Source organism: Pygocentrus nattereri, chromosome 1, assembly GCF_015220715.1.
Source record: "Pygocentrus nattereri isolate fPygNat1 chromosome 1, fPygNat1.pri, whole genome shotgun sequence".
Taxonomy (NCBI): domain Eukaryota; kingdom Metazoa; phylum Chordata; class Actinopteri; order Characiformes; family Serrasalmidae; genus Pygocentrus; species Pygocentrus nattereri.
The window spans coordinates 5893947-5911780 of NC_051211.1; the positions used below are offsets into that span (position 1 = coordinate 5893947).

The 17834-nt window shown below is 42.9% G+C and overlaps 1 protein-coding gene across 2 annotated transcripts in view; it reads right to left on the reverse strand.

Annotated features, from left to right (window-relative positions):
• Positions 1 to 3261: 3261 nt before the first annotated feature.
• Positions 3262 to 17834, reverse strand: part of tshz1 (teashirt zinc finger homeobox 1) — a 58407-nt gene continuing 43834 nt past the window's right edge. For both annotated transcript variants that reach the window (XM_017700603.2, XM_037538660.1), the window contains one exon: positions 3262 to 7847. In XM_017700603.2, the coding sequence (XP_017556092.1) occupies positions 4459 to 7847 (3389 nt within the window). In that variant the 3' untranslated portion in view covers positions 3262 to 4458. The remainder of the gene's footprint in view (positions 7848 to 17834) is intronic.

A 17834-nucleotide genomic window follows, 5' to 3' on the forward strand; every position in this document is an offset into this window, starting at 1 on the left:
CACATGGATCCGTCTGGTGGAGTCGCACTGATTGTCTACATCTGAGATGACAACATCCGACACTGTGAGCAAAGACTTGCTATTCAATATTCATGATATTTTTCTTTCTGAAATTAATATTACAGGATACATTGTCTGCACACTCAGAGAAAAATGACTGTAGGAGGATACAGACAAAGAGTCGGGCTATTATAAGAGACCTTTATCATTTCGATTGATTTAATAGCGTCTTATTTCTTACGTGTGCACTGCAGCGGTGGATGCAGGCTCTCGTCAGGAGGACTACAAAATGCTAAAAGTGGGCCGTGAATTTGGATGTCTGTCAAAAGTAACCCCTCACAAACAGCAATGCAACTTATCAATTCGACACAGGGTGCTTTGTAGAAAAGCAGAAGGAATGAGCAAAGTTTCATCTTGTACTTAACCACCACTTGGCATTACATATTCAAAAAAAGAGTGACAAAAACAAACCCAACGAGGCCCCTCTTAAATCTCCGCGCCTTAGTGTTTACCTTCTCTGTTGTCTTTAACCATTTCACCCTAAGCTTCCAGGCTTGAATCGAACCCTAGCTTTAAGGTACGGAACACAAGCTGTGAAACGCGGTGACGTCCTATTGTTTCTCGACGCGACGCCTCCGGCAAGTGTAAAAGAAAACCGCAGGGAGGCAGGAAGTCACTCTCTGAAATTCCTCTGGAGAGGAACCTGCCGTGCCCCCTTTATCTTCACCGAGAGTCACGTCCCCATGTGTCGAGAAAAATGGAAGGCTTAATTTTATAATACACCTGAATCTGCTAAGTCCCCAAAAGGTATGATTTTAATAACAATGTTCCTTTCATCTTATTTTGAAGGCAAAAAAATAAAAAATGTTACTTCTTGCTCGCTGTTAAGTCAGTTTTATTCCAACTTCTTCTCGAGGCCTACTCGGGGCGTGAACTCCTACACCTCCTCCCTTCTACCGCGGCTTCCTAAAAACATTTCTCGCCCACAGCAGTCTTCTGACCTTCTGCTGAAACGTATAGATCTAATTGTATAAGTATGCATTTTGATCTCTGACGATTTCAAGTTATTTCTCCACCAGCACAAAGTGCCGTTTGAATGACAAATTGCAGTAATTGGAGGAAACCAGAACTTCAAGGCTGAGGCTCAGCATATACACTACGGGACCGCTGGGAAATCAAAACATGCCAATTTGAGTGAGATTGTACTCTCAAATAGGACAACTAACAGGAGGTTTGCTGCTGCAGCTCCCTGAAGCTGCTTTGAATGGAGGTTTAGATCATTGTGCAAACGCCATGCGCTTCAGTCCTCGGCCCCCTCAGGTTTCTGTCCCTCTAAAACCCCCAGTGTCCACGCACATTATCACCAAGTAATTGAGTTGAAAAGAGTAAATTGTTGGATTCCCAAAAGAAATCTGGCATTTACCTACAAGTTGGGAAAAGCCCCGTGAATCCCTGTGGAAAAATGTTTGTTGGTGCAGGCAAAAGCCACGCAAATCTGCTTAAACAGCGTCTATCTGCTGATGTCTCAGTTTGCTCTGCAGGTACTCAGGTTGTACCGTTTGTTGTGATTACAGTGATTTACATAGAATACGTACAGGGACTGCGCTAAGATCCTTAACAAAGGGAGAAGGCTGGATCTGTGTTCCTGCCATCAGTCCTGGCGAGACAGATATACGGGTTTAACCGAGCAGCGTTAAATCCACAAGTTTGTGTTTTTGTGGCGAGAGAGCGCTCGCTGCTTACTAGAAGGGTTCGTCCCTGGAAACATTCCCTCATTTACATACAAAACAAAAGTATAAAGCTGCATTGACAGCCTGATGAAAGTGAAAATGTTCCAGAACATTTCGACAAAAATTTGTAGTTTATCTGCAAAAGCAATCCATTGCTGACACACTCTGGCTGTGGTGAGTTCAATCAAACCAAAGTGGGTACTCGGAAGAGTCAGGGGAAATCACGGTGGGCCAGTAATATGTTGGCCTGGCTAACAGCATCCGCATCATCCCACACACATAAACAGAAGTATGCACAGACAAGTGTAAACATTGCATGACCCTCTCCTCAAATGGTACAGCCCCTGTTTGCTTGCTGCAAAAAGGCCCAAAACTGCCACTGGGGTGGAACCCTCAAGGGTCCATCTCAGTACCTTCAGTCAGGGATCATAACTGAACCATAATCCACTGAAATGATGTTTTCTAAGCTGTACTGACTCCACACACCCCGCCTCGCCTCCAGGCTTTCATTCTACTGTTCTGTTTTAAAACATTGTTATGAAATGGTACAAATACACCTGGGAAAACTTACTTAAGGTGCACAACTGGAGCTTACAACCACAGCTGAACCTTTGAGGGAACGTTTACGTTGTTTGTACCTTGATGGATGAAAATGACCTGCACAGAAGCTTTATTTCCAACAGTGTGTAATTGGTCAGCTTGGTAGGGATTAGTTTGTTTAAATTTGGCAGAGAAGTTGATAAAACAGCATTCTACAAATTACACCACTTCTGCATTGCTTACCAGTGTTGCAGGAGTCATATGTGAATCATTTGAAGAAAGCAGCAATTAAGGAGGATGCTCCAAAATACCTCATATATCTGAGCAGGTGGGCAGCTAGTGTAAAATTCTCTCTCATTTAAAGCTCTCCAATGTTCATTTAGTCAGCCCAGATTGTTAGTCTCATTGTAGCACATTGATGAGAGCAGCAAATGACTCTTTAACCTAACAGCTACTGCAGTAGGCTGGTTAACCCGTGTGTTCAAATCAGCTGATCTAACAGCCTTTTTTTCTTCCATCCCAGCTTGTTAGACTCGCTGTAGCAAATGAATGAGAGCAGGAAATGTGAAAATGAAAACACGGATATTTTAGAAAAGACAGTTAACCTAATTTGAACACAGCCATTAACTAGCCTTTCTCTCCTAAGTTACTGCAGTAGCTGTTGCGTAGTAAAAAAGACCTATTGGCGGTTTTCAGATCTGAGAGTGTTCTTGTTGGCTTCTTAGTGGATGAAGGCAACGTCTTGCGTGAGAAAGTAGAGTTGGTCTAAAAAAAGTCCCACTCGTGCTGCTGATCACTATTAGCTTTGGACATTTTAGAAAAAGCCACCACTGTTCAAAGGCCCCGTCAGGACTAGCTTTTCCAGCTGGTAGACAGATTCTAGCAGGATTCCTTTATGCGGTGAGTAAAGATGCATTGCTTCTTGAAAGCTTCTACACTCAAATGTGGCACATCATGACTCAGTTAGAATCAAAAACTGGTGGACAGAGAGTTAGTCAAGAACTGCGTCAGGATTTATTTTACAATTGAGGGACAAAAACAATATTTTTTCATGAGTTGATGGGACATTTCACAATGGCAATGATTAAAAACATTGAAATGCACTGGATTTCCTGTTGTGCACTGCTCTTTTCACTCACACGTACTGTGCATCTGAGGATGCATTCCATCAAATCAATTAATATTAACCACACTGGAGGACCAAAAGGATGAACGTTGACGCTACTGGTCACATACTGTCTGCATATATATCTATGTACATATTATTTCGTTTTTGTTTACTATATATAAAATGACAATATAAAAGAATGCACACCATACAAACAATGCTGCGGCAATTGGCAAGATATGATGATGAAAATGTACATGTACATCATTGCAGATCATTTAAATATATATGTACTGTATATAAGGATTTAATTAAGTCTTTACAGGTCGAAATCGAAGCAAACCTATAGAAAGAGAAAAGTCGGTACCAAAGCATACATTTCCAAATTGCTACTGTAAAAAAATGATACTTAACAACAAAACAACTGCCAACAAATACGTAAAAACAAAGTCATTTGAAAACACAAACTGTATCATCTGAAGCAGCAGATTGATCATCAACATCCTTTGAGGTTTGAAAGATCGCTGCCTTCAATGTATCATTTTCACAGATCGTTTTGTTGAATTTGTATTGGTATAAAGCCAAATTTGGGAATTTGAGTTCAAAATAACAAAATACTTTCTCACTTCATATATATTCTTAATGGTTCCTGCACATTTATCGGTTAAGTGTACAGTATGATAGACTCAACTATATTCACGTATTACTTCTTCAGTCTTGTTTTTGACCATGCCCATGGATACCATGCTGGTCTCATTCTCAATTCCACAGAATACAAACAGTGGAAAAATCTGCTTGAATCTGGTCACTGGTGGAAAAAAAAAAAACATGCACAAAGTTAACACATATATAAATACAATACAAAGTAAGATATAGAAATCAAGAGAGTGAAAAAAACAACAACCAAAACAAACAAAGAAAATAATAAAAGAAGAAACAGATCATGGTCCAGTCAGGCAGTTGCACAACAAATATTTGACTGATTTTGACTGAAGGCTCAGTTCAGGTGCAGTGCAGTACAGTGATGTAGTGCAAGGATTCTTGAGCAAGTCACTTCACTGCCACTGGCCTGCTCCTCCTCTACGCTTTATCTAACTTTTCAAGCTCAGAGACAAAGATCAAGTGGTCCTCTGGAGACTTGCCATGCGTTTTACTGAGGTGCAGCTTGACTGCATGCTTGCTGACAAAAGTCCTATTGCACAGTTTGCACTGATAGATGGAATTAGAGTCCTCCTCGGTCAAGGCCAGGGAATTGAAGGTCTTGTCCGTTATCATTTTTGTGACCGCCTGCTGCTCCCTCATGAGGTCTAGAGATAACTTTGAAAGGTCCTTCAAACTGAACCCTAAATGGGATTCTAAGTGGCTAATGTAAGTGGAGGGAGTTCTGAACTGGGAAGCACAGTCGCTGCACAGGAACAGAGGCTGGCCCGAGTCAATGTTCTTTAGGAACTTGGTTCCGCCTGTCCGCCTAAGCTGGTACTTCACGTTGGCCAGCCAGTGAGAGATCGTGGTCATGGAGAGACCTGTGAACTTACAGATATGTACACGCTCCTGAGGACCCAGGTCTGTTATGACGAACTTCCCCTCGGGGGTCTCACGAAGGCTGGATGCAAACTGAGCCTGCAAAATCAGCAGATGCTGAGGGTTCCAGTTAGACTGTCTTCCTTTCCTCTTTTGCACATGGGTAAAATCCTCCAGAGCATCTTCAAAAGCGCTGCCATCTGCATCTGACTTCTCTGAGACAGAAGAGGGCGTCGATGACTTTGGTGTCAGGCGGCCCGTAAGGTTTTTCACCATGTCCGAGATGTCCATCAAAGCATTTTCCCGCAGAGGGGAAGACACTGACTCAGATAAGTTGGACAGAATGGGTCGGTTACTGTTAGCGATGCTGCTGTTGTTACTGTTGCTTATGACAGTGGAGGAGCCATTGTTTGTGCGCCCATTGCTGCTCTTGGATTTTGTCAAGTCCATTGGCTGATCATCGTTGTCATAATATCTGTTGATGGACTCAACTTGTTTAACCTGAGTAGGATTGTAAATGGGCTTCTCCATCATGTTGTTGCTGATTTTGTAAAGCATTGCTAATGGATCGAGGAGTGGGCTGACAGTTTTGGAAGCCTTGCCTAAGTGAGTGTTCATGATAGACTGCAGTGCACTGAGATGGTTGACTAAAGGCTGTTCTGGTGAGTGATCAGTGATAATTCCCAAACTGCTGCAACCATTGCTGACTGGCGTTTTGAGGGCATCCATCCCGTTCTTGTCAGGCGTATCTGCATGGCGCTCCCTCTGTTCTCCTTCCCTCCCAGCTGACTCAATCTCCTCTGTGGTGCCATTCTTTGTAGGCTTGCTAAGGTCAGTTGGCTGATGCAGATCTTTCTTCTCCTTGGGTACAGGTGAAGGTGATTTCGCGGAGACATGTTTTGGGATGCGTTCAATACCCTTTTCCTCCTTCTCTTTCTTCGAGACAATTTTACCTGTTACTTTCTCCACTAGCTCTTCCATGGCCAGGACATTGTTCTTATGATTTGGTGGTGGAGACGGACTGCTTGGGGAATGGATGAGGGCACTGGTTTCAGTTGACAGAGACTTCAAGCTGCTAGCGCTGTATGTAGGTTGCATTTTGACACTCTGAACAGCCGAGAGAGATTTCACTGAACCTTGGAGCTGGTATGCAGCGTGGATACTAGGATAGCCTCCCCATGTGGGGGTACCAGTCTGAGCCTTGCTGATCGCACTAGATACAGTATTTTCTAGAGACTTGAGAATATCAAGACCCTCTTTGGGAGTCTCCTCCAGATCCTCCTCTCTGAGATACTTGTACTGACCAGGTTTCTCAGGCTTCTCAGTTTTTTCAGAGGGATCCTCTTTCTCCTCTTTGATTTTCTTCTCTGGTTCACCCAACTCCATTTTTTCTTCCTGTGAATCCTTCCTGTCTTCATTTGAGGAGGAGTGCAATGGAGATTCTGGTTGCGACTTGATGGTTGGAATTGGCAGACGTGTTGTGGTTGGCGGAAGAGGAATGGATTGAATTTTTTCCTCCACCACTGGGTCAAATACTAGCTGTTTACCCTTTTTCGAAGCAGAATTGGTGACTTTGAGGAAATGCCCTGTGACCATCATATGGGCTGTTAGCTGCTGCAAGGTGTCATGAGAACTTCCACACTCCATACACTTGAGAATCTGGGCTTTTCGGGCCTCAAACTGCCAGGTATAGCTTGCACCGTTCTGATAGCCATAGCGATTGTTAGGGGTAACATAGGGGTTAGAAACCTTCTGGTCTTTGGTGGGTGTGGACTCTGCCAGTGGAACACCAGTGGTGCTACTGATGGACTCGGGTGAACATGGGGACACTAAGTCGTGAAAGACTCGTTTTTTGGTAGAGGGCACCAGCTTTGAGGCAAGAGCTGGCATTGGTTCTTTGAGAGGCACTTTCTGGTAGTGTTTTGTTTTGATCATGTGGACACTGAGGTCTTGCAGGGATTCAAATGAGTGTCCACAGTACATGCACTTCAAGACTTTCTGAGCATCCTCTTTGCCCTCCATCTCCATCAAGGAACGTTTCCTTGGCTTGGACCATTTCTTGCCTGAATCATCCTCCTGGTCTTTATTGTCATCACGGTAATGGCCTGTTTCGTTCATGTGTACTGTGAGGCCTACAAGGGTGTCGTAAGCTGCACTGCAGTCCTTGCATCTAAATTTGCTGGCACCAGTAAATACAGGCCCATACAGTTTATTGTTCTGCCGGTACAGCTGCACCGTGCTGAAGAGACTGGGTTCTGGCAAGAGGTGGTACGCTGTATGCTGTAAAGTTTTAGCAAGTGCAGCTTGGTGCCAGTCATAAGCGACACCTCCACTGCTGGTACCACTTATGTTTCCATTTTTAGGACTGGTAAAAGCAGCAGCCTTTGCAGGGTTGGTGCTTGTGGTGGTGGAGGTGGTTGTTGTAGCACTAGCGCTACCACTAGCAGTGCTAATGCTGCTGCCTCCACTGCTATTTGTGTTAGTTGCATGACTGTTCACAATGCTATTGCTCCCCTTGTGGTTGCTTGTCGTGCTGTTGCTGCTGGCGCTAAGTTGTTTGCTTTTCATAATGTCCTTTGCAATGCTGGACCAGGAGGCGTCCGAGATCAGGTTTGCATAGACGGCTTTCATCTGCGCCAGGCTGTCCTGCAAGGAAAGACCAGCTTCTGTCTCCATGTCCTCGCCCTCCTCCTTGTCCTGGCCCTCTTTGGAGGAGGTGCTCTTGAAGTCGGCCAGGTGATCGCTGGTGTCGCTGAGGGGTGAGCCGTACCCAGCGTCTGGGTTGGTGCCATTGCTGAGAGGGGAGTTTTGATAGCTTAGCTGCTCACGTGCATCGTCCTCATCGTTGCACAGGTACTCTGTGTCCTGGCCGTCTAAGGAGAGGCCGTCATCCTGCAGGTGCTCCTCATCGATCTTGGCTGCCTTCAGCTCGTCCTCAGGCACATAGGCTGTGAAAACACAGAGCAGAAAAAAAAGAACAAAAAATGATGATGAGGTCCAAAGAGAGAGTAAAATGCAACATTCAAAATGGATTTAGATGTTGAGAAGTTATTGTGGTTTTGAATCGTCGAAGGCATCGCTTGTTGTATAAATTTTTCATCCATGTGTGAGCGTATGTGTGTGCGCGTCCACATAATGATCCTAAAGAGATTTCTTGTCAATAGTCCTGGCAGAGGACACAGGTTTGCAATTATAAAGTGGCAAACATCCATATCTTGACTATGATAGATAGTACCCTTCACTGCTGAGACTAACAAAGCTATCGAATATTACAGCTCAGCAAGGGTAAAGGGGAGCATGGATGAGCAAGAAAAATAAGTCCCCTTGAGGATGAAAACCAGGGACAACAGCAAAAAAGAACATTATGAAAAAATGAGATCAGACAGTTTGAAAAAAAGGAAAAAAGAAAAGAAAAAAAAAACTATACAGCGAGCCTGGCTGAAAATAGAAGTGGGCAACATGATCATATTTATTACAATCGTGAGCATATTTTGGAAATTACCCGTACTTAAAAATTAGACCTGTTTAATTGGCTTTAGTGGAATTTTGTGTTCATAGCTTTTATGGTATTTTTGATTATTAAATGTGATCCTTTTGGTCTTTTCCATCTTATTGAACCTCAGAAAAACACTGCGATTCATTTTGTGCATCAAGAAAATTCCTTATGGTGTTGTGCCATATTTTTGCCATACTGTCCACCACTACTTGAACAGCCAGCATTATAGAGCCTATTACTACAGATCAATTCAACCACTGGCCACTTCTTTGAAAGACGATTTTAAATGAGGCCTCCTCGCAAATGAACCGCCACGTGTCGATAGCCAGCCCATTTACCAGACATATCAGACTACCTACAAAAGAAGCTCCACTGACTGGCTCTCTCTCGCTCCCTCACTCTTTCTGTCTCTCTCCCTCCCTCACTCTCTTCCTGGTAGTTAGAGGGCACAGGCTGTGAGTGACTTTGATCCAGTTTCCCCTGCCACTGTGCCACTCAAGTCAGGCTCTTCTGGGTAGGAGATTGCATCTGAGTTATTGCCAAAGATGCGGCGCTGCGCACAGCTCACCCCGGTGCAGTTGGCAGCAGCGGTAGAAGTTCTTGCAGAGTGTCGCGCAGAAGCACGAGTGGAAATGACATGTCATGTTGTCACGGTCCATGTTGTACTAAATCTCAGGGAGTCCACTGTGTGTGCTGCCCTACTGTGTGCATGTCTGAGAGCGAGCGTGCGAGAAAGAGAGAGTGGAAAATGATGTAAAACCTGGCCTGCTGGTTTGCCTCTGGGTTTCAGTTGGTTATTAAAAATATTAAAATTTCGAAATATTTGTGGTGCATAATAATCTACAGAGCTGCATTCACCGTTTATCCAAACCAAACAGCAGATCCCGGGTGTTCTGGTGCTGTGAGTGCGACGAAGTGCAGTGGTAGTGCTTCAGAGTACTGCTAGTTTGTTAGTTATGATGTTATGCCGTAGCATATCACGCCTATTATGATAAGGTCTATTGTGGATATTGTCAGTATTTAAAACACGCTGCATGTTTTCATTACAAAGAGATCACGATTAGTCCTGCTGAACTGGATTTAGGGCAGAGCAATATGGTGAGTGGCACTAGCTTTTCATCTGTTTTAACTTAGGAGTCCTCAGAAATCCTAAATATCATGATACGCAGTTCTGTACAGTGAAAACGTCTTGAAGGACCCAGTCGTGCCCCTCAAAACTGAGCGTGTGTTCGCATTTCTCAAAATGACTTGAGCTTAAACACGAATGGAATTTGTTTCTAAGAGAATTACAAATAGTGAAGCTCATGGCAGTTATTTATTTCTATGTATGAAATTATATACATCATTTTATAATTGTATATATATATAATGCCCATTATATTATCATGTGCAACAGTTTGGACAGCCTTGGTCAAATCGTGTGAACACATCCTCTGTGAAAAAACACACTTCTGCTTAACTTTATCACACAATTGCTGCATATTTGTTAAATGTAGCATGTTGAGAAAAAATTAAACATCTGCCAAACAGGTAATGGCAGATTTTACATTTTCTGTTTCACTTATATTTTTATGTTCAACTAAATCAATAGAATTTGATGTGTTCACTTTTTAAACTTTTTTTTTTCCTTCTAAATCAGTACAATACAGTTTGACTATGTGTACACACACACACACACACACACACACACACCACACATACCACTTACGCATATCACTACTATTTACTATTATTTTAAACTGTCCAAGTGTGTAAAACTGCAGCCGTTTTAGGGCCAATAACTTTCAAAAATAATCTAAAATAGACTTTTAATAGAATTTTTGGATCTGTGCATAATGTCATTTCATACTTTTGCTCTTTTTACTACTATTCTAAAATGTGAAAAATGTATATTAGGCAATACCCCTATTAATACTACTAAAACTAATAATAATAATAACAATAATAATAATACTACATTTGAAAAATGTTTTGAAATGGTAACTAAATGATTTCGCTGAATTTAGAGCAGCTTGTAAAACTCTGGATAAAAATCACTCGGCTTGCAGTTTCTGATCATTTTTTACTTTTATTTTTATCCGTCCCAACTTAACAAAACTGCATCCTGTGATGTGTAGTGAGTACTGAGAAAATGTGCAGCAGCAGAGTCGTTGTATTTGGCTGTATCGCCCAAGACTGGCAGAGAAATCTTCCTCTCTCCGGTTACCTACGTCTGAATTAGAGACACTGCCGGTTGTAGCCGAAAACAATACCGACGTTCGCAAATGTGAGGTTTCATGTTCGAGACACAAAAAGCTGTTTCCTCGTATTGTATGCAGTCAGAGCAATGACAGAAAACAGAATAATAGCACACTGTCGCGGCAGCCGCGAGACAAAGAACGAGAGAGAGGGAGAGAGGGAGAGAGAGAGGGGAGAGAGGGGAGAGAGAGAGGTACACTACTTGTTTAATTTGCTTAATGAAAAGTGAATAAAGGGCCATGAGACCAAGTTCTTAATGAGGAGTGGTTGGATTAAATTTCTGTTTCATCAGCTGCTTTCGATCTGCGGCGGGAGATAAACAAAATGAGCAACACTGAAATACATCAAAGCGCCTCCGCCTGATACGTGCGTTTCTGGTTGTAATGTGTCCAGCTATGAAAAGCCTTCCTATTCTCTCCTGTGTGGATGGGGGGGTTCGGGTGTGGGTGTGGGTGGGGGTTCGGGGGGGTTGGGGGGGCTCGTTCTTATCAGCCATTTTGAACACAGCACACACAGCAGCAGCCGGTAGTAGTAGTTTGAAGGCGATGGGAAGAGACAGAGGAGGAAAAGAAGGAGCAGAGGAGGAGATGAAGCGAGGGGGTGAGGGAGGGAGGGCGAGAGCGAAGAGAAGAGAGCGAGACAGACAGTGCTGAGAGTTGAGAGTTGCTCCTCGACGTCGGTTGAGCCACCAGCAGCTATCTGTCCTAGATGCCAGCATCCGTCTCAGGCGCTCCAAGCAGATGTGCTGTCAGCTTCAAACAGCGTGCTACTGAGCGTACTGTAATCAGACCGGACACAATACCTGATGTTTGTTAGGTGCCATTTATGGCTGCATGGGAGAAGCTGAAAGGAGGGCGGGGTGGGGGGGTGGGGGGGACGCAGGAGCAGATGCCACTGACTGATGCGAGCGCGCACGTGTACGGGAACGGCGGCGCGCTTCTCCAGAACTACTTTCATTCGCCTTTATCGATACGCGCTGCGCGTCAAAAGTTTGGGGACGCCCGGCTGTTGACATTTCTCGCTGTGACGTTTGCGCCATGCGCGAAAAACGCATCGTGGAAATGTCTGCGCAAGTCAGCGGATGAGAGGTGAACGAAGTCGCTCGGGGCGGCCTGATGAAACGGGAAGAGTCGTTTTATTAACTACCCAAAACAATTTTAAAAAAACTACTATCCAAACTGACCAGATCCATTGACCGGAACGTTTTACACACTGTACATCCTCTTAAACAGGCCTAATATTGCTGTCCTTATATAAAATGCAGTTTGTCAGTGTCTTTGGATACTATAAGCATGGAAGAACGCCTGATACTTCATCAAGATGTTAAAATATTATCATCATGCCTACTCCGGTGATTTCCATATCAAAAAAAAAAAAAGATAAAGTGGTATCGTGTCAGCTCTACATTCCACACTAAGCTTCGTGTTCATCTACTTTGGTATGAAACGCAGTTTAAAACTGCGACCCGACAGTTTTTCTTCTCCAAACAGCACTGAAACCCTGTTAGACCAAAAGTGGTGTAAACATAAAAGGTTTGAGTGCTGCCATCATAAAAAAGGAGGACTTGGCATTGTTCATAAGAAGATGGATCTATCGTTCTTTAGTAAAGATAATGATTCCATTTAGAACCATTAATTCTATATAGAACCATTTAATGCTTACATGGTTCTCTGCTTGGTGATGGATGTTTTATATAGAACTGTTTTGAAAATAGTTCTAAATAGCACCAAAAGGGGTTCTGCTATCGTTATGATGTCGAGGTTTCATCATTAGAAGAACTCTTTTTGGTGATATATAGAAACTCAGTGTCTTTTAATATAGAACTTGTGGTTCTGTATTAGATGGTTCTACCATTTTTTAAAATGTGTAGCGTTTACATTTACATTGTGATGGTTTGCCTAATAATAGAGGCCTTAAGACAATTAATGACAGATGATTAATAAAGTGATGTATCCATCCATCCATCCATCCATCCATCCATCCATCCATCCATCCATCCATGATCATTGAGACCTCAAAATGTTAAAAGACTGAGTTTTGGGGATTTTCCACCACTCCTGTGGAAATGTGTAATTGCATGCAACGTGTCTTTGTAGTGCCGGTTGTGTTTCAGAGCTCTTCCCAAAGTGGATGACTCTTATAATTGTAACATAATTCAAAGACACCTCGGTCAGAACTCGGCGAAGGATGCGTGATTCATCTACTATGTCGTCATACCTTCGCCGGTATAGTGCTGAGTATACATTTCACACCTCAACACTGAGCTGGACCTCCTTCTTGAGCCTGTGCATGAACGTAAAGGCGTACGGCACGGCGTGAAAAACTCCCGCGAACTCTAGTCCAGCATCCCTGACTTTTAAATGACTGTTTCAGGCTTCGCAGGGGGTCCTCACCGTATTTCGGGGCGTCCTGTAATCCTTTGACCTTACATAGTGCCTCAAAAATCAGAAAAGCTGTCCCCAAACTTTTGATGGGCAGCGCATGTACTTACATAACAGACTATAGCCGCTGATCTTTTAGCGGAATATTCTTAAAGGGAACCGACTTCGCTCAGCCTTAAACTTCTCAATCCATCAGGACCCGCTGAGAAATCAAGCGGACGCGGTAAACCAACAGGACTCGTTGGAAATAAACATTACGAACTGTCAAATAACTCACTTATCTGAAATTGTTGTGAAAAGGAATATATAACGTTGGCTCTGAGAACCGAAGGCCCCGGCTAATTCCCTCAAGTCGATGCGGCACTTTACGACAGCTTATCACATTAAAAACAACAAGAAAAGAGAACTTTCTTCTTCACTATAATTACACAGAGAGCAAGGGAGCGAGAGAGAGAGAGAGAAAAGAAGAGAGGGAACGGGAGAGAGAGTGAGAGAGAGAGGCGTTTGAGAGAAGATGGGCAGAACCTGACACTAAAACGAACGTTTCTCTTCAGCCTTTGACGCCACGTGGCGTGTGACAGGCACGCGTGTTGGCGTGTCACTGTCCGCACATCAAGACTAGGCAATTTTTTATTATTTCTCTCTCTCTCTCTCTCTCCGTCTCTCTCTTTCTCTCTCTCTCTCCTCCATCTGCGTCAAGGAGCCGCCAGACGATCACGAATGGCGCTCGCACTTAATAACCCAATCAGAAATTTGACTGCTGACATCTTTCATTGAGCCTCTCTGCTTTTAAGCGTCACGCCGAACAAAGAGAGAGGGATTAAGAGGAGAGGAAGGGGAGGAGGGAGGAGAGGAATTGGGGGGGTTGTTGTGTTTGTCAGTCAAAAAAAAAAAAAAAAATAAGCCCACATTGTACTGTCAAAGAGGGGGGAAAGGGACAGAGAAGTTTTCAAGAATACATACAATTAGACGAATCAATAGTGACTAAAAAAAGAACGATGCTTTGATGGAGGGAGAGAAGGAAAAAAAAAAGTTGGATTCCCAGATATAGCGCAGCTCCGAGTGACGAAATGATGGTAATGAAGTGCTAACTGTGTTAACATGAAAGAGGATACTGCAGATTAGGGCTGCCCAATGTATCGTTTTGCTGAAAAATGATGCCTTTGCGAGTGAAAATGCTTAAACCTACTGAAAATATGACAAAAAACCATCATATTTATAATGATGAAACTGCCTCATAAGGTTTTCTAATGTTCTGAGTCAGTTTATCTAGTAAACGTGGCATTTCAGGGGAAGATGATGCTGATTTCAAGCATTGAAAAAAGCAAAGATACTTAAAGTGTGAAATAAAGTAAATAACAGACTCATAATGAAAAATATTACATATATTCCTTATATTTGAGATGTCACCTGCCAATGTGACATTTTTTGCCTGTCCTGAGTCATTTTATCTAGAGAAATTGTCAATCCACTGGAAGATAACGCTCCTTTTTTTTAAAGTGTCCTTGGGTTTGTGAAAGGCGCTATATAAACTGAACTTATTATTATTATTAATATTATTACTATTATTAATATTATTATTTAACCATTGTTTGGTGAAAAAATGGAAGATGAAAAAATGTATTTTTTGCATAATGCATAATTTTTGTAAAATTATGAGAAAATGACATTTTTTTTGAAGGTGTCATCCTTTTTTGCAGTGTTATGAAAAGAGATGATATCGGAATCATTCTGGAGACTTTCGCTTAAAGAAAAATTCCACACAAATGACGTGTTTTGGTGACGGGAGAAACAAAAATATGGCATTTTATGAATCTAAACGCATCCTTTTTATTATCTTTCAGTTTGACATGTTGAAAAATAATCACATTAAACAGAAAATGTGCCATAACTTTTGCACGGGCCACATACTAATGCTTTACGTTCCCGCGATATGTTGATTTCAGTGAATAAACAGCAAATGTGCAATAAAATGTGCAGAAACGTGTTCTCTGTAGGGGGAGTGGGGTGCACAAACTTTTGCACACGACCGTATGTATGTGTACAATATCAGATACAGGCACCAGCTCGCAATTCCCACACTGTCGCATTGCTTGTATGCATAACACATTGTGTTAAATTGCCAGTTCTTGCCATTTTTACAGGTTATTCTTTTCATTTATTAATTGAAAAAGCCAGATTGGCTCATTAAGAGGAAACAATGTTATTCATATTGTGACTTTGGCTAATAGAAAGTACTGGAAAGGTGCTGGTGTGCTTCATGTGTTCATTTAGCCCACACGGTGTGAGCTTCAAGTTAAAAATTAACAGCTAATAAAAAAATGCCAAAATATTGGCCAATATGGCTGTAAAGAAATCAGAATTATGCATAACAATTTATGACCTGTGCATCTTTACATACCAGTATCTGAAGCAATCAGACTGTGTGGAGGCTGTGTGAGTGTACGTGTGTGTGTGTGTGTGTGTGTGTGTGTGTGTGTGTGTGTGTGGCGCAAAAGGAGAGCGAGGCCATCTGTGTCCAGAGTGGAGCTGTCACTGCGGCTGCTGAGACCTCACTGAGTTTGGACAGGTGACACAGCAACGGGACGCGAGCAGGACATGAGCAGCTCACACACACACACACACACACACAGCGCTCGTTGTCACAACCAACAAAGATCAGCTGCGGAATATGACACAACCCCAACTCACGCAAACACAAACCGCACACAAACAACAGCTCAGCTGCAGGAAGCTAAAAAGAACAGGCTTTAGAGGGGAATTTCACCAAATTTGAACATTTTTGCACAATCGTGAAATCTTTCCTTACAGAGAAACTAGTGATTTCTCTACAGTGGTGGTGATAGGAACCGGGCGTCACGAAGACTACAACACAAATAAAGCCATTTTATGTGTTCCATGTGAAGCTACATGATTTTTTATATGACAATTTCATGATTAAATAATATGAATCTGGAAAAAAAAAGACTTTTTTTTGGCTACTATTTTTCTAACACGTTATTCCATACCATACGAGTGAATGAAATAAATAAATAAATAAATAAAATGAACAAAACATTCTCACAACTGTCATAAAACAATGAGCATCATGCAGGGAATTCACAGCCAGCGCATGCCATACCTTCCTCCAACGGAGCAGACGTCTGGTTCCTATCACCACCACTGGGAACGACTCTGACTCACGTGGTTTCTCCAGAGCATTTCGCATCAAAACACTATGGATTACTCTATTGGACTTTTCTTGACCCTTTACTTACGCACACATTTGGAAAATCGGTTCTCCTTTAAACATATAAACCACGGCAAATGATTCATGGATCAAATACCCAGCACAGCAGAATCAACCAACTTTCCCAAGTCCCCAGTTCAGTTACGGTTTTATTTCAGTAGAGATGTAACAACGCAACACACTGCACCGCATCCCAGCGTTTAGCATCACTGTATCCATGACTGGCCCATAAGCCTGTAGTTAGTGGGGCTAACAGATTAGCTTCTGGCTACAGCGTTAGACCAGGACACTTTAAAGTACAGACGTCATGTATTTATTTATTTATTTATTTGTATTTTTACGATTTTTCACTGCTCAAATTAAAAACCGAAGCCTTAAGCTATTACCACAGAGCACTTTTTTAGCCACTTCTTATTTCTGCTATTCTTTAAAAAATGTAGCGAACTGAGACGCTACTGTATCGTAGCCTGGAGTTTGGCATGACTTTTTAAAGTAGGTTTTTTATTTATTTATTTTTTTTTTATTATTATCATTTTAATTTCATGAGCTTTAGTCTGTGTTCACTGTGCAGCTGAATCATTCATGAGTTTGGCAGACGGCTACGTTGATGAGCCAAGACATTTCTGGCGTCTAAGGTACGAAGAAGTGGAAACTTGAACACCAGCGATTAGCGCCCGTGTGAAGTGGTTAAGTAATCACTAATCGTCTTGACTGGTTTCTGATGCTGTATGACGTTTTGCGCGTTATAAACCAGCAGTGGGCTTCGTGGAGCCGGCCCATTTCTGTAGCCTCACTGCTCAAGTGCAAAACTGAAGTAGCAAACTTCAGACAACAAACGTGTCTTCCTTAATCAGCTTCATTCGGGGTGAGGAGGGAGCTTTATTTTGCCAAATATTCCTTCAGCAGAGGTTTTATGGAGCCCTTCAGGTGAATTTTATCAGTTTAAACCGAAAGAAGACATGCAGCAGGGGTGCACAGATGGACGAAGCAGAAAAGACCATCGCCCCCTGTCTCCTACCCCAGCCGCCACTATCTCCCACCTTTACATCCCTCCCCTCCCATCCGTATTTATTTATTTTATTTAGGAGGAGAGGGGGCAATCACAGCAGTCATTTGCAGTACTAATGTCCAATTCTGCCTCCTCTCCGTCGGCTGATTTAGCCGGTCACAGTGGTTTTGGAGTGGCCAGCGGAGAGCCGCGCTGTTTAGCCGACATTTTAATGGGAAAACTGGCAAGTCTTATTTGGCCGGCCGATGCGGTTTGTCACCGGGTCTCCATTACATGCCACTCAGCCCTGATGCCTTTGGACAGGCCTGATCAAACCATGTCATTTGACCTACGCGGCCTGCTGAAGTGGCGGACGGAGACGAGGGGAAGAGCGCGAGAGAGAGAGGGGCGGAGAGGAGGAGGGAGGGAAAGGGGGAAGGCCGGGACACTGAAGGCTGTAAATAAAATGACATTATTATTTCCTCTGTCCTATCATGTAGAAAAGCCAATTATGGTAATGCACAGCATGTCAGTGGGAACGCAGCAATCTCTCTCTCTCTCCCTCGTTCTTTCCCCCCTCTTTTCCAGGGCGGTTGGATGCTG